The sequence below is a fragment of the Meleagris gallopavo genome, chromosome Z (genome assembly GCF_905368555.1).
Source record: "Meleagris gallopavo chromosome Z, MGAL_WU_HG_1.1, whole genome shotgun sequence".
Lineage (NCBI taxonomy): Eukaryota > Metazoa > Chordata > Aves > Galliformes > Phasianidae > Meleagris > Meleagris gallopavo.
Window position 1 is genome coordinate 50221270 of NC_139435.1, and position 24337 is coordinate 50245606.

The 24337-nt window shown below is 40.1% G+C and overlaps 1 protein-coding gene across 6 annotated transcripts in view; it reads right to left on the minus strand.

The window, feature by feature from the left end:
- ARB2A (ARB2 cotranscriptional regulator A) overlaps nucleotides 1-24337 on the minus strand; it is a 256461-nt gene that overhangs the window by 25784 nt on the left and 206340 nt on the right. For 3 of the 6 annotated variants that reach the window (XM_085214492.1, XM_085214487.1, XM_085214489.1), the window contains one exon: nucleotides 10755-10975. The exons of 1 other annotated variant lie outside the window; for it this stretch is intronic. In XM_085214492.1, coding sequence (XP_085070618.1) covers nucleotides 10770-10975 — 206 coding nt within the window. In that variant the 3' untranslated portion in view covers nucleotides 10755-10769. Of the gene's footprint in view, nucleotides 1-10754; nucleotides 10976-13737; nucleotides 13803-16553; nucleotides 18300-24337 lie in introns of those variants that run through there. 2 more of the 6 variants (XM_085214490.1, XM_085214491.1) reach the window with 2 other exon arrangements.

The following is a 24337-nucleotide window of genomic DNA, read 5'->3' on the forward strand; positions in this document are numbered from 1 at the left end:
TAGTTATGGTCTGAGGTAACAGCTGCTGAAGGAATTCACACTCAGCAAGACAGTTTGCAAACAAGAACGAAAAAGAACAGGATCAGGAATAAACAATAACATGGTATGTAATTTATAATTTTAGCAGCTAATCTAAATATTTAATTTCCCACATAACGCTGCATCCCTGCAAAGAATAATTTGAGACAGACCTGGGTCTTTTTTGTAGCAGAACTTTAGCACAGTCACACTGACAACATTTGCTGTTAAAGCCTTCTGTAGCTTCTTTAATTCCATCAATAATTGTACTTTTTCATTCATGTTTCCTGTCCTGTCTTCCCAGTTGAGCAGAGCCTCAGGACAGCCCTAAGTACCTCTACCTCTACCTGTACCTCTACCTGTACCTCTCTCTCCGTCTCTGTCTCTGTCTCTGTCTCTGTCTCTGTCTCTGTCTCTGTCTGTCTGTCTCTGTCTCTGTCTGTCTGTCTCTGTCTCTGTCTGTCTGTCTCTGTCTCTGTATCTTTCTCTGTCTCTCTCTCTGTCTCTGTCTCTCTGTCTCTGTCTCTGTTTTCATCTCCGTCTCTATCTCTTTCTCTTATATTTTTCCCAAAGCTGACACAGGGGACCACCAAGACTTGGACAGAGTTTGGTGCGTGTTTTCACTGTGATATGGAAACTCAGAAACCTGTGGGACATGTGGTGTCAAGTCCCTCTCTCATGCCTGGCCCTACAGGACAGTGCTATGCAACATATACATAGTGGAGCTGGAAATACAGGAGGGGGTCACTCATGGTGGCTGTCCAAGGGAAAAGATGCAGAAATGGTGCAGGCAAGCACCATATTGGGTAGAGTGAGAATTTTGTGTGTCAGGAACAATGCTGTAGGAGAAATACTTGCAGATGTGCTGCGTAGGATATGCTTCTCCTTTTAATAAGGATTTCCTATCTATTTAAAGAATGTGTCTCAGGCTAGGTAGTTGAATGACTTACTGGGATTTATGGAATTTGGATAAGTACCTTTTCTTGTCATTCAGGTTAGTACTTTTATTAATCTGTGACTTGACACCAAGAATAAACATAAAACAGGGATTTACCCAACTTTCACACATTACAAGCTTTCACAGTCATGATCTCTCCTCCTTGTACGTATAACAGACAAATTTAACTGTTAATAATGTACAGTGGGAGAATATGACTCAAACTTCTATGTTAAATATTGTTTTAAGGAAGCCATATTTTTAGAACAAAAGCAGCTAGAGGTTTAGCTAAAATTAGTTTAAACTGCAAAATATTTGCACTAATTTTATTTAGATATTAGCTGAAAACATCTCATTAAGAAAAAAACAGCAATCCTCCTGGTCTGTAAGACTGAAATTTTATTTGAAGCCTGGAGCGCTACCCAATGCAGGAACAGACATTACCATTCCTACAGTCAGACATAAAATGGACTTTCTTCATTATTGCCTACAACTTTTTCCTTTTTTTTTTTTTTTTAAATACAGAATACATTTTATTTAAATGAAATTTACATTTTAAAAAAGGCGAGATCTGAAACAGCAGCATTCAAGAGGCTTCTTAGACAGTATTACTCATTTGACACTGAAGGTTTTGTTTTAGCATATAAAACCATTTCCTCCAGATATTTTGTGTTCACCATAAAATATTAAAAATGTCTCATTTCCAAGAGATCTGGTGGGAGTTCATGACAGATGTGTTATATCTTTTTTTGAAATTTTTTGCAGCGTTATTGAGTTTAATTAGCCCTGATGATTTACCCATGACAGTACGAACTTCTTGAGACGAAAGAAAAAGTGGAGCATCATGTTTGGGGAAAACAAAACAAAACAAAACAAAAAAACAAAAAAAACCCAAAACATGTTTTTGGGGAGATGGCAGGGAAAGAAAGCACCAGTTTGAGGTGGTTCCTAATGAATGCCCACAAGTAGACCTGGGAGCGTTCACTTATTTATGCACCACCATATGATCCATCCTTTTGCCTTTAGCACTGCAAAACAGCCTCGGCACGAAGAGCTTTCCAGGTGTTAGTTTAGCAGCCATGTCACTACTCCTTACCTAAGTCTTCTGGTGAGTTATGGGGACAGATCACTACTGATGAGCTCAGCCCGACTCCTAGAGCCTACAATGGATGTGGGGCAGCGCTGCTGAGCATCCTTTGTCAGAACCAACAGCCAGTACTTGCTGGAGATATGAGAAACCTGAATACAAAACCATCCTGTAACCAGCATGAATAGCAAAAACTACCCAGAAGGCCATTGCTACAAGAATCTGATTTTGCCAGAAGGGCTTCTGCCCACTCAGGAGTATCCTATCACCATTCCTCATTCCTCGGGAGACATGAGTGCTGCTGAGGACACCCACCAAGGAGTGCTGGCACTTTAGGGTAATGTCCTGGGATTGTGCATGTTGGATCTCGCGGGAGGAATGGCAGCAAGCTAAGATTTCTCAAGTTTCCATTAAAACATCTCCCGTGCTTTTTTCACCCGAGCACAGCCCCATATGGCAAGGTCAGCCCTTCCTGTGAACAAACAGCTCAGCCGCCTCCAGAGTAGCTGTTATCTTCCTCAACAAGGGGAGACATTTGGCACAGCCTAAAGCTGGGGCACGAACCCTGGCTAAGCTTAAGACATTTATCTGACAGCATCAGCTGACACTCCACAAACACATTTGCTCTCCATGACCCCAGAGCATTCGTGATTAATCAAAAATGTATCTTGGATCTTAAGAACAAGCTACAAGCAGGCACACAAAAAAAGAATATGCTCTCGATCTCGCTTATCGACTCCAGAGGTATATTGAATTTAGAAATAGCAAATAGAATAAAATGATCAATACGTTCTCACTTGTCCATGGAAGAGCAAACTTTATCCCTCCAGCAACAAACATTGATCATGTAAATGTTTTGGAGCTGCATTCAAGTGCAGAAAGGAAAGGTTCCAGGATTTTTGGGGAGGGGTGGGAGGTGGAAAGTCACTGCGGGCACTGAGCTGCAGAGCATGCAGGCGGTGTGGTGAGCCAGCAGCACAGTGATGCTCCTGAACCACCTCCATGCTGTGGTCCCCTCACTGGGATGTGCTGCTGACATCCAGTGTGGGAAATGCTGCGCCAAGCGATCTTAATAAAACATTATAGAGGGGACTTTAAAACTTAATGAAGGCACATAATCTGCTTCAGAGAAAACTCTCTGCCTTAATTTAAATGAGACACAGTTATAACATATCCCCTATGCACTGTTTACAATTTATAATTTATGTCTCAGTTCAAATACACTACTTTCTGCAGTCTTCTGCTAAGTGATATGATTAGCATTTGAATATTGTAATATTCTAGTTCTCGATACTTGGAGCAATATAATGCAGTGTGTTTCTATTTTAATATTTTTTATTCACTAATAAGCCTACCAAGCTCTAATTAGTTACAAAGAAGGAAATCATGCGCCCCACCCAGTCTAATTTGAAAATGGTTATATCGCTGTAAAAACCCTCCACCATTCCACTTATTAAATCCCACTCTTTTCTGGTTACCTACTGCTCGGGCTACAAGCCGCTTGTGCTCGTGCAGCACCATCACTCTGCCATAGCAAAGTGTGCTCCAGTCCCCATTGGCACAGCAAACAAACTTTCATTGCGTGTGCTGTCTATAAAATGGTGGTACTAATTAGAAGATATAAACTCATGCTGAGATGTGATATGAATCGGCTTTATGCATCTACTCTGTTCACAGCAGTATTAGATTTATACTGTTGATGCTCCCAACTAATATTCAACTAGAAACTTGCGATTTTTTTAAACCTGCACAGAAATGAGACAGAAGTGACTGCACCCCGTTAACGTGACTGCAGATCCATGATCCACCAATGTTTGTACTCGCAAGCAGCGCACACAGAACACTCTCCTGGTTCTTTGGCAGGGATTGAGGAACAGAGCACTCCCAAACAGAGCTCAGAGGGCAGACAGGAAGGCTCAGGGAGCAGGAGCTCGGTGCATCCTGCACCGTGGGATGGATGGGGCTGTGGGACCCTGCAGCACATCACCAGCACTCCATCAGCTACCCATGAGCTTCACCTCAAAAATAAACACAATGGATAGGTCTGCTGCTCTGCCAGGGCTAGGAGGCACCCTGGCATCCCAAGTTCAGCCCGATCCGAAACGGCGTGTATGCAGGTTGGTGACGGCCCTGCTCAGGCTCCTACAACACAAACTGTGAGCACTAGACATCACAGCTGTGTGTTTTGACATCCATGGTGAAAATGAGCAGAAAATCTAACTGTTCCATATCAAGAAGTATTTTTACTAGTGCTAATGCGCCTTAAATACCTTGTTCCACAGATGAGTGGCCTGGCACCTGCTGCATGAGAAATAGCCAATTACTGCTCAGTGTCTCTAATTTTCTGATTCAATTAGCATGCTTCAGAGCTTTCCAGTTTAATTGCAAACTACTTCACAGTTAGCTCTCTGATTAATCATTGCCCATCTGCAAGCCATCGCAAAACTTGGTGGAACAAATCTGTGTACTTTGGAATGCTGGGAGCTTAGCAAATCAAACTTGTTTTGGTATATAAAGCTTTAATTTTGTTTGCCCTTTTCAGCTGCACTTGTAAGAAGCTCTGTACTGATTAAACAGGAAGTCCAGACAATAATATGGTACATTATGCATATAATCACTGCAAATACAGGCGAGACTGTAGGAACATCGTTTAAGGTTAGGTGCTAACATGTATGGAGTAGGGGGTCAAGAAAACACATTTGGAACCAATTTCTCCCCTGTTGCAACAGAAAGAGGGAGTTGAGGGCGTTGAAACAAGCATGAGGCAGTGACACCACTCAGCACCCATGCCTCTGGAGGGATTTTTGCAACACAGTCCTCCTGTACAGTCCATACACGCTGTCTGTAACCTGTTTTAAAGAGAGATGTTACCTTTCCAAAACTCAGCAGAGAGATCAAGAAGTTACTGATTTAATACAAGATCTATACTCTTTATTTACTCTTTTATTTTAATATTTCTGCCAGTCTCTCCTGCAGGAGGGACACAGGAACGTTTAAGTGGGGACACTCCATTTACTTTTAGCTTAAAGTACAACCCTTACTACAGGCTCGTGACACTGCACAGCTGTCATGGAGCTGCTATTTTTTCAGCCTTTTACTACAGCAACAATACTAATATCCACTAACTAACACAGTGTCCCATTAGTTTGTTTTAGGACGACCTTACTCAGATATACATAAACTACCTGCCTGTGAAGACTTGATTATGCAAGTATTAGTGCCTTACACAGCAGGAAATTAGAAACTACATTCAGAATAAACTATTTTGCGCATACAGAAGTATACACATAACTAAAGCCTACAGATCTCAAAATTCAGCTGGTTAGGCCTAAATTTCCCCACAGGTTTCAGTATGTGCTAAATTCAATGTATAAGACTGATGCATCAGTCCTGCACGATGTTATACACCCCTGATCTGTATTAAATTCAGTGAGACACTATGGAGTCTCAGTGTACTATGGCACCTCACTTCAAGTAGTTTCCTGAACTAAGGCCACACCAAACGTTTTATATCTTCCAAATCCTTAAGCCAATCTCCATCACAATTCACCTGCAGAGCAACAAAAGAAATGCTATTACTACAAATAAAAAGCTAAGCCAGCTCAGTGAATTCTTCTCTACTCTCAAAAATAGACTCAAATTGTGATGCATGGATGGTACCTGGCAACACTGCTAGAAAGCAGAACCTCACAGATAGAAATATAGCTGTACTATCAAAACATGAAAGGACATTATCTAAAGCTGTATTCCTGATTGTCAGTATGCTATCACCACACATATGTTGGAATTCGGGCTACCTCTTCAAGGTCCTCAGATTCTGGTCAGAACTTCAGTTAGCAAAATCTATTTTGCTCATCACCAAGAGCTCCTCACAACTCTGTGCAGTAGGGCTTTGATGATCAAGGCTAAAGCATGCAAGTCTACTAAATTTCTCTGCATCAGATGACAGACATTTGTCAACTTCTAGAAGTCTATCATTAAGAATGATAAAGTAATTACAAACTCAAGGCAGTATAGCTTTAATTCTGATGTACCAGCTTCTTTTTCTAATTTATGTGCAGGTAGACATGGTACACCCAAGTAGAGGATTTGTTTCCGTAGGATACACATTCAGATTATAGATTTAAGATATGTGTTTCAAACCATGCTCGGGAGCATGCTTCTGCTCCGGGAAAATAAATGTTTTGCTCCTCCATGAAGAACCCCATGTTTTGGGAGTTGTGCTTGTTTTATTACTTTAAGGTTTTTACTCTGTGTTTTTGAAATAACTGCAGCTTGCAATATCTTTGTAACTGAAACATGAGGATATCAAAGTAATCTTTCTATTACAATCAGTTCTACATACGACCACAAAATTCAGGAAATAAAGTTACAAAGATATGATTTTAAAAATATATCAAAGAGAATGCTTTCTGGATCTGTAGCGCGTTGCCTAAAGTTATTGCCACACAATACCCATTAAGGTCAAGCCCAGTTATGAAGCTAAAACACTGTGATGCTCTTTGGTAACATGCTCCATGTACAGGTGGCATCCTTGAGGCACGGGAATCTGTGCTCAGAATCCTCTGGCCAGGACATTTCCTTTCGTACCTGCAACTTTTCAACTCTTCCTAGGACACAGTTGCTATGCAACTCCCAGAATTTGTAAAATTTGTCTTTTTAGAATAGGTTTTAGAAAAAAACAAGTGGTGGTGTTTTTTTTGAGGAAGAGGGGCATTATTTCAGTTTGCTTTCCACCTCAAACTGGTACCTTTCTTTCTCTTCTGAATTGCAAAAGGTAGGAAAATCATGTTGAAAAAAAATGTTGGGAAACCCTCCATTACTTGTCCTGTAGACCTTTTCCTTTTTTCTCACTAAGAAAAGATAAAACTTAGAGCTCTATGCGTGGAGAAGGTCTCATCTCCCTTTTTCTATGTACCTCCTTGGGCGTACTTAGCCTCCACTTCTAATAAGGAAGAAAGGTAAAATTTTCACTTCTATTAGCTGAAAAAGTTTTAAGCTGCAAGAAAGAGTGACTTTTACAAATGACGATATTATCTTCCCTTATACGTTTTTTGGAAGCACTCCTCATCTTTCTACCAGTTTCTTGGATGCAACAGAACAGAGGCATCCTTCAGCAGGTGTGAAAAGCAAGGAAGGAAGCTTTAGTCTGAAATGCTGTCTTGATATCAACCTGGAAAGGCACGAAAACTGATAAAAAATCTAAAAAGTGAAATTCCTTCCAGTCCAGGCAAAATGAAGAGAGGACAATGCATGACGATCCCATGTACCACACAACCCTGCAGACATGAGTGGCCCCACGCCTTGGGATTGCCACCCGCAATGACAGCATCTCTCTGTCCTAAATACGTAGCTCTAGCAACGGGGAGGATGTTAATTATTCAGAAACTATGTGACTCAAAGAGTAACTACAGAGGTAGCTTCTCATTGACGAGACTCCCATTAACAAGTTTACTGAGAAATTTTAGACTTCATTAAGAGTTATTCCCAAATGGTGCCAGTTCTGCTGAGACTCCAGCAGGACGCAGTAACCTGCCTGCTGTCAGACATCGGTAGTTAAACCAAGGCACTGGCTGCTGATCCTGCCTCTGCAGCTTTCTGCTGGTAGCGCATTTCCTCAGGTTTTGACCTACAACAGTGGCTGCAGTGCAGCTCACTTTGTTCCTTGCCAGCTATGAGCAGGGCAACAAATCAGGGAAAAAAAATCAGAAAATATCCACAGATGAAGCTCTAATAATAAAATATAAAAACAATGTTTTTCCATAGTATCACAAGCACTGAGTTAGCATCGCTGTGTTAGTATATATGTGTTAAATATTCATACAGCCCAGGTGAAAATATATTTATCTCGACAGCTTACATACTGCAGTACCTACTTGTAGCAGAAGCACTTGTGCTGCCAGTCTGCAGCAAGGAGTGGAACAGAGGCTCAGAGCATTTTTAAAGCAGAAATTGCATGGCATTGCTTTGTTTACATGTTTCACTTAACTGTGAATAAAAATTAGTATCATAGCCAGCAAGCCCTTGCTTTCTCTAGGTAAACTCATCCAGCCCCTGGCTGGGAATGCAGAGTATGTTCTACTGCAGAGAATTGATTTATTTCACCAATGTGAAAAAATTTATTTCACCCAAAGCATGGCTCCCAGGGTTAAGGAGAATCCTCTCTTCAAAAAAGAAGAATATGCTGTGTAAGCAAAATCACAACACACTGGAAGGAGAGGTGACTGAAGAGCATGGACACTGCAGGGAGCACAGCCCCACTGCAGACCATCTGCTGGTTCAAGATGGTTACTGGTTTTATTTTCTTACCCCTGCAACAGCATAAACAGGAAAAAAACCTACCAGTGTTTGCCCAGAACTGGGACAATACTGAATACACTTGTTTATGCTATTTGTACATAGCATCTTGTTATACTTTTATTCATTTCAGTAGCTGCTGAGCCATTAATCTTATTTTAAACAATTACTTCAAGCCTTTCAGATTCATACAAACACAAACTCAATACATTAAAACAAACGTGAAAATCAGCTATTGTGCATATTCTAGAGGTGGTTTAATACTTCCATCCATGTATGTATGTAGATGCTTATGAATAACCTGCTGCTTTGAAAAGGACCCGCTATGTTATTTCACCACAATTTGCATTGTTATAATAGGTTATTGACTGATTTTAGGTTTAAGGGACTAAGGTGGTATGCAGTAATGACTCTGTGCTACAAGTTTATTGCAAGTGCCCAAGGTTCATTCACCCCAAGCAATTCAGTCAATAACCAATTTTTATACTTCTATCTCCTTCAAAATTCCAAACCAATAATCCCTACCTTTTTTTTTTTTTTAATTATTTCAGTATCAGACTAACATTTCCCATAGAAATCAATATGGGTGAGATCCATTAGCCAAAAATCTGCAGCGCTGCAATGCAAACATATTAAAAATATTGATCTTTCAGGCTACTGATGTTTTGATTGACTTTAATGTTTGTAAGCAGCAATAACAGAATTTCAATGACTGAAACAAACTTTTGATTAAAATTATAGATTTTTAATTTTTTTTCTATTTTACTGTTTCAAAGGGTATCACATGGTTTACTTGTTTGCTGTAAATGATCACAGTAGTAAATACCTATTCAGTCTCTCATTTGTAAATATTATGGTCCGATGCAGGTTACACATCTTCAAACACAATTCCAATCACTCTTGGTGCTTCAGTTCCATTCCATCAGATATGTAATGCCAGCATGGGCAGGGTCAGATTCTGCCATCTTGAACATTCCTATCACCAGCATGGACAGAAATTAGATCTCTCTTTTCCTTCCTCTGTAAATGTCAAACACTTCAGCTGATGTTTTCATTGCAGCTGGTTATGGTTTTGCTAAAGCCATATTCTTAATGTAGTTCCCATTTCCAAAATAAACAGACCTTCTACACCCTAGCACTCTCTGTGTTGTATATGCATGTGGCTTCATGTCCATAAAATCTGAATCTGTCCTGTAATCTGTGTTACATTTATGTGATGAAGCAGTGGCATTCTTGCTTCATAAACAAGTACCTGACACAAAATTTATGTTTCTGTCATTGCCCATAGCTCTTGCATGGCTGTACACATCAAGAGTGCCTGGCTCAATGCCTTTCTGTAACCAGTCCTGCAATGGTATTTAAGAAGCAAAAAGAGCAGCATGCTTATCCAAAGTAAATAGCCTCAGAGCATAGAACTATTCTGTATTACCACTTCTGAGTTATGGCCTGGTGAACTTAGGGCCTCCAGCTTTCTCACTCTCCAGTCCAGCAGACATGTGGCACATCTCACAGAATCCCAAGTTTGCATCTGTTTTACTCAGTTCACATAGTACAACGCACATTTCATAACTCTGTTATTTTTTATCTCCTTCTTAGAGATTTTCATAGAATCATAGCATGGCTTCGGTAGCAAGGGATTTCAAAGATCATCTAATTCCAGTCTCTCTACCACAGACAGGATTGCCAACCGCTAAATCAGGCACCAAATCATGCTGCCCAAGGTGCCATCCAGCTTGGCCTTGAACATCTCCAGGGATGGGGTATCCACAACCTCTCTGGGCAGCCCATCCCAGTATCTCGTCATCCATTCAACACTCATCTTTAAACAGAATAAGCATACCAACTTTTCAAGAAACCATAGTGTTTCAGCACTAAACAACAGCACAAACAGAACTTTTTGAATTACTGGAATCCATAACCTGAAGGGATCAAACCCACCTTGTCACAACTCTATGATAACTCAGCTCTGGGGCTGCATGTGGCGCACAGAGAGATGACCTAAGCTCCACAACATGCTAAGATGACCCGATGAACCCAAAGGACGTCACTCCCTGTTGCAGGCTTTTAAGGAAAGCAGTTCATGTTTGTAATTAGATGCTTCAAGGAATCAGTGCTTTTGTCAGGATGTGCAATGAGATCTTGGGAGTTCTGAGGAAACACAACCACCTTTAAATAAGGAAAGTTTTGGACAAACACAAGCCCTCCTGTAGACAAGGAACAGGAAGGTAAAGAAAAACTGACGATGAGCGTTATTACTCTAAGCCCTTGACTATCTTTGGACAAAACACAACACCACACCAAGTGATAGGCTAAGCATATAAGAAAGTTATGCAAGTAACTACAAAATATAAAGAAATTAAACTGGTGACTGTCAAGGGGACTGATAACACTGCAAATGTGTTCTGCAACTGTGCTGCAAACAATGAGGAATCAATTTATAACCCTCAAAACTGAAATACCTTGTTGTCCAAATTGTTGCAGAACAGGCAGTCTTAGTACAAGCATTTCTGTGTACCCTTGCAATATGTCCACACAAGCTCTGAAAACCATTCCAGACTGGGAGCATATTTCAGGGCTTCCTGCAGATTCAGCTCTAGTGCTTGAAGGTTCTGCTCTTCCCTGTGCCTTTGCTGGCCCTGGGGATGAATGGGCAAGAATAAACACACTCAGCGTGTTAGCACAAAACTGTCTTTTGCAGCTAAAGGGATGATCAGGTCTGTGGCACCATCACTGCTGGACTGTCACCTCTCCATATCTATTCATGGCTGAGGATGAGAATTATGAAGATGGGCACTACTCCATTTAAATACATTAATTCTGTGTTTTGTATATAATTTCTCCTATAAAACAGAAACAACTCTGGTTTTGGTATCAGTGACAGAGAGCTCTGTATCTTAGGACTCACTCTCTAAGTCACTTCATGTTACTTAATTTCCTATATTGCTTGGGACAGAGTATGAAATACTCACACCATTTATTTGCATATTCACCTTGTCTATCAACACATATAGGCAAATTTAGAATTATTGTGGTAAGACTTCTCTTCAGTTTATACCTGTGTTTGTAACACAACTGCCAGTGAGTTACTGTTTGAATGAAGCAGTTTGTTATACAATGCAGATCATCCTGATTTTGTAATGTGAGCATGCATGGTGTGGCCCATGCCCCCACAGTTCAGGACACTCACAGCTAGCTGGGGTAATGAGAAGATTCTGTAGACACAGGAATCGATCACTTAACTGCAGTGTCTCTAAAGAAAGCATAGACCGCCATCAATTTACTATAAAATCATAAATGAGTACAGTTGTTTACATTTGATACTTGCAAAGTATACTGTGGAAAGCACTTGCTCAGAGCTGGCTTGATAACTTGCTGATTCCCTGAGATGACCACACCATCTTGATATGCAAACAGCAGATTCTACCTATGGTACCCAATACTATCATTCACAATCTTTAAATTGAATTAAATCTAGAGCAAGGAGGTATAACGCACAGAAAAAGCAATGTCTTTGGAATCTGCAAGTACAGATTTGAGAAATGGCTCTAGCAAGCCAGAGCAATTGCTCCATCTAATAAATTAGCTACATCTTTGGCAGACCGATTCCCCTTCCCACCAGATCCTCCAACGCCAAGTCTTCCATTTGTCTCTGCCAAATGGATTTTAACCCCCTCTGTGCTCAGTCCCTGCAAAACAAATCTGCTGTCACCACACTGTGGGCGAGGAGGCCTACCTCTGCAGCTTCCATAGGCAATAAGTACATACACAGATATAAGAGAGAGATTGCGGATCACAGAAGCTTAAGGCATACCTGCATGATGACAACAGAGATATTTCCTCTGCTTCCAATCAGGGGGTTAACCCCCTGAATCAGCCTTATTCGTTACCTTAGTATTAATGAATTGCTTCTAGCTGTCTACTTTTATTTCACTGCCCCTGGGAAACAGCAGAACTCAAAAAGTACTCTCAAAAGTAACGGAACTGCTGCTGTCCCAGTGGTACTGAGAAGTGATGGGAACTCTGGGTGCTCAGAAGTTTCAGGATTCATTCATTAAATCATACAAGGCTCATTAGAAGGAGTTATATTTTGAATTAACAAAGCAACTAAAGACAAACCCTTCAGGGCCACAATGCCTTCTCTTATTTAATCTTAAAAAAAAGGTGATTAAAATGTCACTACATTTACTGAGTATCATATCAGTCTATAACACAAAGAATCAGTTATAGATTCAGAAGTTCTTAAATAAACTACAGGCTTTCAAATTTTTTTTGCAGTTGGGTTTTTATGGCAAGCCTTGAAGAATGAAATAGGAAAAGAACTTAAAACTGTAGTAAAAGAGGTTATGACACAAATACAATTAAAAAGTCCCACTTTTTGGCACTGAAGCATATGCTCTGCCTCCTGCAGCTAGAAGTCACATACTGAGAGTGTATGTTCTGTCAAGAATTACTTGTTTTAGGCATGGCTAGTGATTTTGGACAGTAGCATTTCAGAAACCTTCAATCTGGTAGTTTTATCGCTACACATTTATTAAAGCATCCCCACTGTCCAAACTCCCACGAGTTCTGGGACCTGACCTTTGAGAAGGAAAAGAGAAAAAAAAAAGATGTTCCTAGGGTACTGTTTTGATCGGATCCATAATTCTTTTTTCAGCCAGATTACTATTTCAAATCACTCCTTGGCCCTCAGAAAAAGTTGTAAATGCAAGGGATTTTTTGTGCTCCTCTCTTTCCTGGAAGCAGACTGGAAATGAAGCTCGCTAGAGCCCACACAATTGCTGTTAAAGGTACTAGTGTTCTCAACAAAGAATTCTTTACAAGCTGTAATATCAGAAGCAAACTGATCAGCACATCTTATTAATTTCATCCACTGCAATTCACTTGCCTGAAAATGTTCTGGAATTAGCATGAATAAAATGGATTTTACTGTGCTGTACAAAGGATTTATTTATTTCTTACATATAACATTGGCAATGAATGCTTTTTTAAAAATCTAGCTAGCACATTCACAAAGCAATCCAGAGCTCTGTCTACTGTATATGTGCACTAAATTAATTTGTAAATGGAGTGTTTATAAATGCTTTGCTAAAGCTTATTAGTTATTCCTAGAATGTAGTTTTTCCCTAAGCAATGTGATATGTTTGTTTTACATCCTGAGTGGGGACACTGCGGACATCAAAAACAATGACAGTGGGTAGTATTCTCTTGGTTAACACTTCCTAACAGACATACTTTTGCTCTTAGATGTTAAACTGGGGAGGACACCGTTATCAATAACTGTCAGTTCTCTGCATCCTGCCAAAATCAACAGATAACATTACCCAAAATATGCACTTCAGAAAACAAAACTCAGAACTTTCACCACGGATTGCTCATGCAAATATATATTAAAAAAAACACTTTATATACTGCATTACTTCAGCTGCTTTGCCTGAATGAACTGCAGAGTCTTCAGTACATCTTCTGAAAAAAAAAAAAGTAGGAAAGTTGGTTTCCAAAATTATGAAAACAGCTCAAAAATGATAAACTCAAGAATCTCTGTGCTTTTTTTCTGCCTATTTATGCAGTAATCGACAAACAAGCATGAAAGAAATGTCTCTAAACCACATGCACCATGCCCTGGTTCAGAGCAAGATCAGCTGCACCTATGCTGATCTCTGGTACATATCTATCTATCCGACCTGGAGACCTCCAGAACAGAGGCAGTATCCTCCAGCCATATAATTTGAAAGTTTATCTTAAATCCTAATCCAAATTCTTCCTGTTGCAATTTAATTTTATTGCTTTTGTACTATTTACCAAGTACACTGAGAACGGACTGTTCCTTTCTACTTCACAATAGTCTTTCACATACTTGATTATTTCTACCATGCTATTTCTTTCAATCTTTTTTTTAGACTAAGCTTTCTCAGATCTCTCTTTTCCAGAGAGTCACATTTTCTAGGCTTCTACCAATATTTTTGCTGCTATTTTTGGAGGTTCTCCACCTTCTTCCCCTCTTTTATCAGTGATGCTGCCCATCAACAGATGTGGTATCCCAGTTGATGTCTGGCAAGCCACTGGCTTATGTTTGGCTATGAAAACGGTAGCAATTTATTCTCCAGGGTGAAAGGGAAGTATTGCCTAACTTCTGCTACTGTGATCTGCTCTGAAGCCTCTGATAAATTCACCCTTTACAAGCCACACTCCTCTTCTTCAGGGTTCCACTTCTGCTACATCTGGATCAAAATCTGCCGTGACTGTGATCCCAGCACTGTGTGACACACAGTCAGGAGCAGTAGTACTTTCATGTCTCATGGCATTTGATAGGAAGAAAGGCTGTCCCTCAAAGAGGGACTGAAGAGCTGCTGCTGCCTATGTCAAGGCACAAGTAGTGCTGGTGCTGCAGTGCTGCTAGCAGCAGCACTGTCTTTGTGCTTCTGTGAGTACCCACTAACAGAACCAAGCCTGTAGTGTTCTTTGTGAGCAATCTAAAAAGTTACCTGAGTCATTAAGACACAGCCAAACTCTGGTGTCTCTGCCACGTGCTCCAGAAGCTAAGCTGTCTACCAAGCCAGAGGCCCCAGAATTGCCTTCTGGCAGAAAAAGGCTCCATTTTCTCCAGCTCTGTTGCTTTATTGCTATTCGTTGCCGTGCACTCATTCATTGGCCAACACAATTAGCCCAACAAAAACAGTCCCCAGATAATAATTCTGGAGCAAGGCAGGTATCGTGGCAGAGACTTTGCATAAAGTCTCCTTGTAGCTGGCACAAGTTGAGGAAATAGGAAGGCACAAGGACAGCTGTTCCTAAATGTGGAGACTGATGCATTTTGCAGACCTGTCTCAGTTGTCTTTTCCATGCAGCTCTGACAGCTGGCCCAGTAGAGTGAGTCTGATCCCACTTCTTTTTAGGGAGGAAAAATATCCCATTGCTCAGAATAATGACATCTTGTTATGCTACAGACAAAGCTTCTCCCACTGCAGGAAATGCAGGTAGCGCTATAGTGACATACACAAGTACTAGAACTTTTTTTCATCATTTCACTATAAATACAATCAAAGAGTCTGGGATAGTTAGAGTAGGTTGTAAAAAGATTTATATTGTACCTATATAGGGAAAATGCATTCCAAACAAAACCTTAGAAAACATTATCAGCATCCTGCAGATGAGCACACCTTTGTGCCAGCAGAACTGCTTTCATATTTCACCTGCTGGAAATGCAGGGCACAGAAACTGAACAGATATGCATGATAACTTGTAGATCCTGATAGGTCACTGGAACATGCAATAACCTCTACAGTTAAAGGCTGAAACTCTAGAACATTTGCAAGAAATTCAAAGCAATGACAGTAAGCCTCTGTTTTCTATGCATACGCCCTCTCCCAGAGAAAACCATGGAGCCTGGGACTAAGAACGAGTCTCTAATATATGCAAAAGCTGATGAGCTATTTCTTGTTCCTGTCTAGATCATGAATGTCCTCTCACCACCATGCTGGCACTGCAGCAGTCAGCTAAGTGGATCTGCTGCTTCTCTTGACATTCAGAATCTAGCAGTTTGCCCAAGTTCATCTCAACACACTGTAACCCTGCCAGAGACAAGTATGTGTACAGCAAACACACATTTAGCTACTGCCTGTAAGAAAAGGAAATCAACTCTGACCTTGTACCTGACTGCAATGCACCATGTGTGAGTGAGATTTATGCGTGTGCATATGCTGTGTTATTATTTATTGTTGTTCTTGTGCAAAATTGTTTTGTTCAGTCTTACTGTTTATCTAGCTCTCGTTAATATGGCTTTCTTAGTCTTACTTAGCTGATACCTGAATGAAGGCTTGACTGTTTCCTTAGCATTTACATCCCACCCAAGCCATTTGCTATCACAGCACATCACAAGAGAGGCTGATGGGAAGCATGTGGGAGAGATACAGCTGACAAAAAAACAGTGGGACATGAAGAGAGCAAATTAATTCCACTTCTGTAGACTGGAATGTTCATAAAGACGCAGTTTACTACCTCCATGCAAAAAGTATGGAAGAGCAGTAACTTTATAAGTAGATGAGTAGATCAATGTTTCCTTATATAAAAACCAAGGATCAGCACAGGAAAATTTAAAATTCACTGGAAGTTTATTGGCTTACAAATCACCACAAATTTGGAAGCTTATGGAGATGACAGCTTCCTGGCAAAATTCAGAGACTGTATGAAACAAACAACATGGGAAACCAGGATACACAGGCTCTGCAGCGAGTCAGATTTTGAACCTCAGCTCTTATGTTATTGGATAGTATGTGTATGTACCTCATTTATTCTATGTAGAGACAGATGTCTCACATGGACATGGTCTATCTGCCAAGAGAACTTCCAAAACTTTCTGCAAGATGTTCGTGATAGAGGAAGGGAATGTGTATGATCTATTACAGATAAAGAATTAGAACAAAGTTAATCTAAAATCATTAAAAATTAACAACTCCACGCCCATACCAGTCCAACACACACGAGATCTCTGCTTTCATACGTAAGAGGAATTGAAGGAGAAATGGCGGCATAGCAGGGCGATGCTGCATAAAACTGATATAGTGATGCTCCCTGCTCATAATCTGCTTTTAATTTTTGAGAAAGAAATCAATAAGCACAGATAAAACACAGACAACTTTAATCCCCTCGAGTAATCTTGTCACAACATGTGTTACTGTAGTTCTACACTTTTACCTTTGCACTTTGTTGTGTGTAACTGAGCAACATAATTAACCACTGGTAGGTAGTGTTTACGTTAGTTCTCAAAAGGTTAAGAAGCTGATTATAGCTAAAATCAGCTTTGCCTGGGGCTTCAGTGGCTGTGTAATCAAATTAGACAAGCAGGGCACAGTGTCACCTAACACAAACCAGTGCCACTTTCTTCTCTGTTTTGACCTTTTTTATTAGACGAGCAAGCCAGGTTTTAGCTTATTCCAAACATTTTGAACAGATTAGTTCCCAGTAAACTCTGAGTGATAAGCCAGGCATTAGTCCACATGGTTTTGTAGATGACTCAGAGAGACTGCATTCAAGAGATTCTTCAGGAGTAGCGTCAGCTTTCCTTTGCCCTCAAATAAACATGTAGTTTATTTCTTTTTGATGGAAACAGTTTTCAGAAGGTGAATGTCAATAATTTCAAACCCCTAAATACCTGTGGTCACTTTCTTTGTTCTGGACTTTACACTCTTTTCATTCTAGAGCTGCAGAGCAGTTTCCCAAATCCAGCACCAAACAGAAAACTTCACAAACACAGTAGATAATGCATTAGCATTTCTGAGAAGCCACAGGTAGCTTGCTCAGTGGAGCTATAGCTCACCCATGTGATGCAGCTACTGTACTCTCTGAAATCAAACAAGGTGATTGGTATAATTGAGATGTTTAAGGAAGTATAATAATGTAGGAAGAAGAGCAAACCAGCCTCACATCAGAAGAGTGCTTTCTGCATGGCAGCATCGCAACTGCATTTAAATGCAGACTACAGCTTCCGTAATCTTTGAACATAAAGGGAACAAAAGATTAACCAGGCAAAGAATATAGAAAGAAAAGTGACAGCAGATTTAGATAAAAAACTGCGAGTTAAGAAATGCACTACACCTTTCTGAATTTTATGCAGTAATGTGAAAGACAGTAGTTAAATACATTCGTTGGATATTCACGTCTGTCCCCCAGCTTCAGCTGCAGTTTCAGCTCAGGTACTGTGGCAAAGTTACAGGGTGTTTGTGCCATGAAAAAAGGCAGGATGTAAAACAACGGCCTCTGCAGATGATTTGTGCCTATTCATTTACAGCCCATAAAATCAAAACTTGTTATTTTAATTGATTAAGTCATAAATAGAGAGTTACAGAAGTCAAGTCTCTGTACTTGCACAGTCTGATGATTCCTGCTAATCCAGCAGTACTTAACAAATTCACATGTGGTTAGCTTGCCTCGCCATAGCTGTAGATCACATTTCCATGCTGCAAGCTGTGCAAAAAAAATCAATATGCCAAGTTTAACATACGGACAGGAAACACAGTGTCCTCCTATACTTTCAGTGAACTTCAAATGACTGTGCTGTTCTTACTCTCCAATGTGTTACACTGAAATGCATTCTTTCAGAAGATCCATCACGCAGAACAATACACAAATTCACAGAGGGAGTCATACCTATTGTGTCAATGTGTTTCAAATAACCTGACATTTTGATTGCACCATCAGCCTGTCAGGAAGCCTCCCCCACCTTCACGTGCTAAAAACAGCGGCCCCCTCTCCAGACAGAACACGTGTGCCTCTTTTAGATGTAAGAACAAGCCCCAGCTCCCTCACACCTGGCTCCTGGAAGGCCATGCAGGCCATGCCGTGCCACAGCCCTCAGTAGGCACGAGGCCCGTGCCATGCAATGCCATCTCCACAGGTCTTGGGGCGAAGTGACCAGAGTGCCCCATCCCAGAGTCAGGCTGACAGCTGCCAAAGGGCCTCTGTGTCAAGAGGAGGATACGGAGGCTGGCTTTTCCAAAATGCAAGGCTATGCAGGGTGGTAGAGGGATCTGTTTCTCTCTCACTGGTAATTTCTCTTCATTGTGGTGAGCAGCTGTAAATGGATTAATGGTATTTAGCTCTAGAGAGCATGTCATTGATCTGCACTGAACATATAAACTGTTATATAAAACACTCGGAGACTCACACTTGTTCCTCACTTTCTATTAATGTGTCATTTGCAAGAAAAATTTTATTCAGAGATTAATGTACCATTTTGAAAGCCCTGGGCATAAAGCTCCCAATCAGAAAATAACAATGTAACAATTCTAAATGTTGAATAATATTAATATTGCAATACATTATGACTTAGTACACTTCAGCTTTCTCGTATCAGTTCAGAGGATGTAATACAGTCCCATACTATTACAAATGAACTCTATCAGGGACTCCAAAAATAGCAAATATGCAAACTTTGCTTTTACAGTCTACCCGATAATGCTGGAGAATCAATAATTTTGCAGCAATAAATGGTGATTTTTGCCCAATGCTGGCAGACTGCTTCCAAGTTTACCATATGGATGTGTTTGAATGTATGTCTGTGCAAATCTGAGGACACTGTAGATCTGTCTCATCAGTGTGTGAAGGCCTGCTGAAGTAGTTCTGCTGGTATGAAGTCAGCACAAGTGCTGACTTCGTCCACCTGTCAGGACTCCTGTACTGAACCCCCTGTCTGATAGCTAACATCTGGAACTAAACATTGGTCTGTACAGCTTGCTCTTTTCACTCAGGGACTTCTACAGAGGGATACACCACAGTCAGGAGACTTCCTCCACACGATGGCACCATTAGAGCTGGCCAAAGGAGAATATGCATATGCAAATCACTGTTGACTCTGTACTAAATCTTTAGCACCTTGATGGTCCATTTGTTATTATTTCTTTTTCCCCAACTTTGACATTGCTTCAGCTATATTTAATTTACAAGCTGTTTTTTTTTTTTTTTTCCTTTCCCCAAAATCAGGAGGCAGGAAGTAGAAGGGTGCAACTTGCAGAGGCAGCTGAGACGAGCTGCTGGCAAGGTGAAGCAGTAGGTTTTAGTAATAGCTGGAAGCTGTAAGTGGTTCAGAGCTTTGAAGTCAGTGCAGCTTTGATGTACTGCTCCCATAGTTAATCACAAGATAGTCTTGAAAGAAAAAGATTTCCCAAATACCATCCAAGTGTCGTTGCTTGTGAAATCCTTCAATGATTTTTTTTTTCCCCTAGTGAACTTTAATGTTGGGCTGTTCTCTCCCTCTTGGTCGCTCTTAAAGTGTTTTAATCAGTTAAAAAGAAGACTAAACCCATGCTCAGTTCGGTCCAGGCAAGTTGTCTGCTGCGTGCTGCTTCACCGATAGATCTGGAGCACTCTCCTACCCACCGTCGTGCTCAGCCATGGTGATGAGCTGCAGAGCAGTATAGTAGTGGTCTCCTTGACGGCTATTTCACCTCCATACTAAAATGCTGTGATGGATTATCTACTTATTTGTCCCACAAGACAAGCTCTCATTGAGTCACAAACTCAAGCAATCACGTTTACTGAGAATACAAACAGAATTATTCTTGGCTGGTAAAGAAATCAGTTCATGAAAGTGTGGCATTTAGCATCTTCTGAAAAACCTCTGCATGTTACCCAATTTATTTCAATAGCTAGATTTTAAGCCTGATTCTGCTCTACATGTCAAACGTCATCTACCAATCACAAGTGCAGCAAAACAATCATTTCCAATAAGCCTGAAGTCAGCAGAGCAAGAACATTAAAGACTTAACTCACAATCCCCATCCTACATCAAAAAGGTCTTTACCTGTGCACATTTGTATCTGAACAGAAAGGGGAGACACCATTCCCAAAGACCTATGCGTGTCCAAATGGACAGAAATAAAGAAAGTGGCATGTGACCAGTAAATTATGAGAGGGCAACACGTCAAGGTTAGAGGTCAGTGAAGATTTCAACAAATCTCAGAAGATATGGCAACAGATTAAGCCAGGGGATAGACTGCCCTCCAACCTTAACCTGTTAAGACCTTTGAAGTCTCGTGGTGACCTCTGTTCTGCTCCTTCATATTAGTTGTTAGTTACACTAATTACAGCCCAATAGTGCACTGGAGCCAGGCACTTTTTCCAGAGCCATCTGTATATGTGCAACTGTGACCTTCAGCCGAACAGTCCTATGCATGTGACATGCACTCTCCCCTTTTAGATGGCGGATTGCATCGCCTGTGACAGGTTATGAACCTTCAGCTGTGACTAGCTTCAAGATGTTTGGCACAATCAAAAAGTGGGTGCAATGTTTTGCAAGAGAAACTGTTACACAAATCAAAGTCAGTCCCAAAACATGGGCCAGTCAAAGTGGAATCTGACAAAAAAGCTGAAAGAGATTTAACTATAAGAATAGTTTTAGTGTGCACTGGCATAATGATTTCCAAAATAAGGATATAAAGTGAAGTGTAACCCCACATAAATATTGCATATTCAGCACTGAAATCAAATAAACAACTTAGGTTGCTGTCAGTAAGCTTGAGCGAGGAAGTTCGGGATTAGTTGTGGAGTCTATTTGCACTGATTTTGTATCAATATCCATATTAATGCTAACAAAATATTGTATCATATTTGGGGACAGTATTCAGCTTGAAGTCTCTCTGGCAACTGAAATATCACTTGTAAAGCTTCAGTAAATCATTTAGTAGCATTAAACAAAGTCAGTCAGTAAATCAGAAAAAAAGTTTAGAAAAAAGATGTAGTGCATAAAAATCACACCAGAATTAACAAAACGTATAACAAAAGAGCCTGTGTGTGGAAAGAATAGCTATTCAAAATCAATTTCTATTTCCTCATTCATATGGGGAATATTTTTTACATGGTAGATTAAAGCTTTGCATGATGACAAATCAATCCACCTGTGATTGCTGGGAACTCTGTTACCAAGATAACATTATTTGTCTGCAGGTGCAAACTACAAGCTGTGAATACATCTTTAAAGAAATACTTATAAAAAATGTCATTTTAATGAAGACAAAAGATCCTGACTTCTGAGCTCTGAACATCCAGGAACAAAGATACAAGGATATGGGGAGATATAGGCACTGATCATTTTTATGCATGCATACCTTTTACTGCTCAATTTGCAACCCACCTCCCTGCTCACACCACGCTCTTGCTGGTCTGGCTTGAAGAAAGCAACCTGTGACTACTGGCTGGCAGGAAAAAAATAACACTTAGGCATTTGCTATTAATTCACATTAAGTCCTTGGTTTAAACAGTTGTCTCCAGAGGCAGAAAGATTGATGCAATATCCACCAAAATCAGAAATCTTTCTTCTGGTTTTTATGGCAGATGAATCAGGTCCCCAGTAACGAGCAGGAATTTGCAAGATTCGTAAGCTATGCTAAGTTTGTATACAGAACACATGAGTTCTGCAGTGAATAGGGGGAAACTGTCAAAATCCTAACATCCAGAGCACTCCTGAAATAAAGTAAGTTGTACCTTGCAGCTCTTTCATGCCATTACATTTCATTGTAAGACTCTAGCAATGCAACGCTTTAGGAAATCTTCAGTCATTATCTTATAAGGGTTTGATTTTATGGGGAAATCCTGAAAAGGGAATACGCTTCGCTAAATGAATCAAGTTCCGTAAGAGGATGACTAGACTTCTGTTCCCAAATTCCCCAAATAACAAATATTTTAACTTAACATGGTAACCGCAAGTCCTCAAAGGTCATTTACCCCAGTATGGCAAAGTGAGATCAGCTCTTAGGGAGTGAGTATTCTCAAGTTTAGTACAGACTCCATATGTGTAGCTTATCAGAAAACCATTCCCATCCCAGCACTGGCACTTTCTGTCAGCACAGTGCTGCTCCGACTCCCGCCCAGCAGGAGCACTCAAAAGCCAGGAAAGCTCCTCTGAGTTCAATACTTGATTTAGAATATCATTTAAACTCCAGCATAAAAGCACTGACCACTTGGAGGCAAAGAGGGAAATTACAGTTAGAAAAATAACCTGTTCTGCTTAGCAAAGCTATGGCGTGCCCTCATCAGGTGTGGAAGCTCTCCATGGGACTCTACAGATCCTCATGTAGGTATCTAACAGTAAAAAAATTGGATCTCAGATTTCAAATACATGTGTGTTTTATTTATATGTAAAAAGTAAAAAGTAAAAAGTATATACACATATATTGTATTTTAGAATATATAATTTCAAATGATATTAACATAAAAATCTCAGATGAATTAGTATTTGCCTCAAACTGACTACTGTACTCACAGCAGCAACAATGAACACTATCTTTGTGGTTTACTCTATTAAATGCATGGGCTATTTCTCTATTAAAATGGTGGAGGTATGACTTGTACACTTACCTAAAATAAAAGGAATAACGTGGGAACTACTCACTTTTTCATATAAAATTTGGAATATAATTTAAGAAATCTTATTAAGCAAAATCAGCTGCCAGAACAAAGTATTTCCTGGAATAAATAAACATTCATAACATATAAACAGTTATCACACTGAGTATGGTTTTCATGTCATAATGTAAAAATGTAGCATGTCCACTTAAATTAGCTTTGTACTTAAAACTACTTGCATAAACAATCAGCATCTGAACATGAGTTAAAAGCAGTTGTTTGCTTTTGCTTTTAATAAATAAGTAATAATCACAATGCATTTAAAACAAGTCAGTTAACTGTCCCTGCACATTAACATGATTAGATCAGTTGCTGGCAGAAAATGACAAGTCCTTCCACAGAAAATTGGGCCTCACAAATATAGGCATGTTCCTTGATAGGAGAAAGTTTAAAGTGCAAATATACTGTGAAAAGGACCTCTAAAAATGGCATCACAAAGCTCCATGTTTCTCATCTTTTGGTTATTTCACAGGTTGGGAAACTAATCTTCTCAGCTCAGAGCTAGTCGGAGCAGTCAGAAAACTGTTAAATTAGCAATTTGAGGGCAAGGTGCTAAGAAGGCAAATGTGATACAGATTTAACCTCCATGTGTTGCAAATAAATTTAATTTATGTGGCATAGAAAAAGAAAAGGAATGTTAAAATCAATTCTATGCCATTGCTAGGAATTTCTCTGATTCTTGCATGTTGTCCAATCACAGCAATGACCATGGATTTGATATAATAGGCATTACTGACAGCTGTTAAGATAATTTGTATGCCTGAAATATTAAAATGTCTGTTTATTACCTATTTAGAGTTATTTGATTGAATAAAAGCAGCGAGGATGTAGTGCTCTATTCTAAAAACACTGTTTCTTATTCCAAAGACAGCAATAAATACGATTGTAGGTCTTCAGTGGACGCATGCCAGCATGTCAAGAAATGTGCAGCAAGAGGTGCTGGCAGGAGGCTTGTGACCTTAGCAAACCAGTGAACAAAATAAACTGCTCCTTAGGCATGGATCTGCAGTGCATGAAAAGTCTCCATGCCCTCGAAGACATCAGATTGGGAAGTGAATACTGTTGGCCTCTTCTGGCAGCTCTACAACAAAATTAATGAAGAG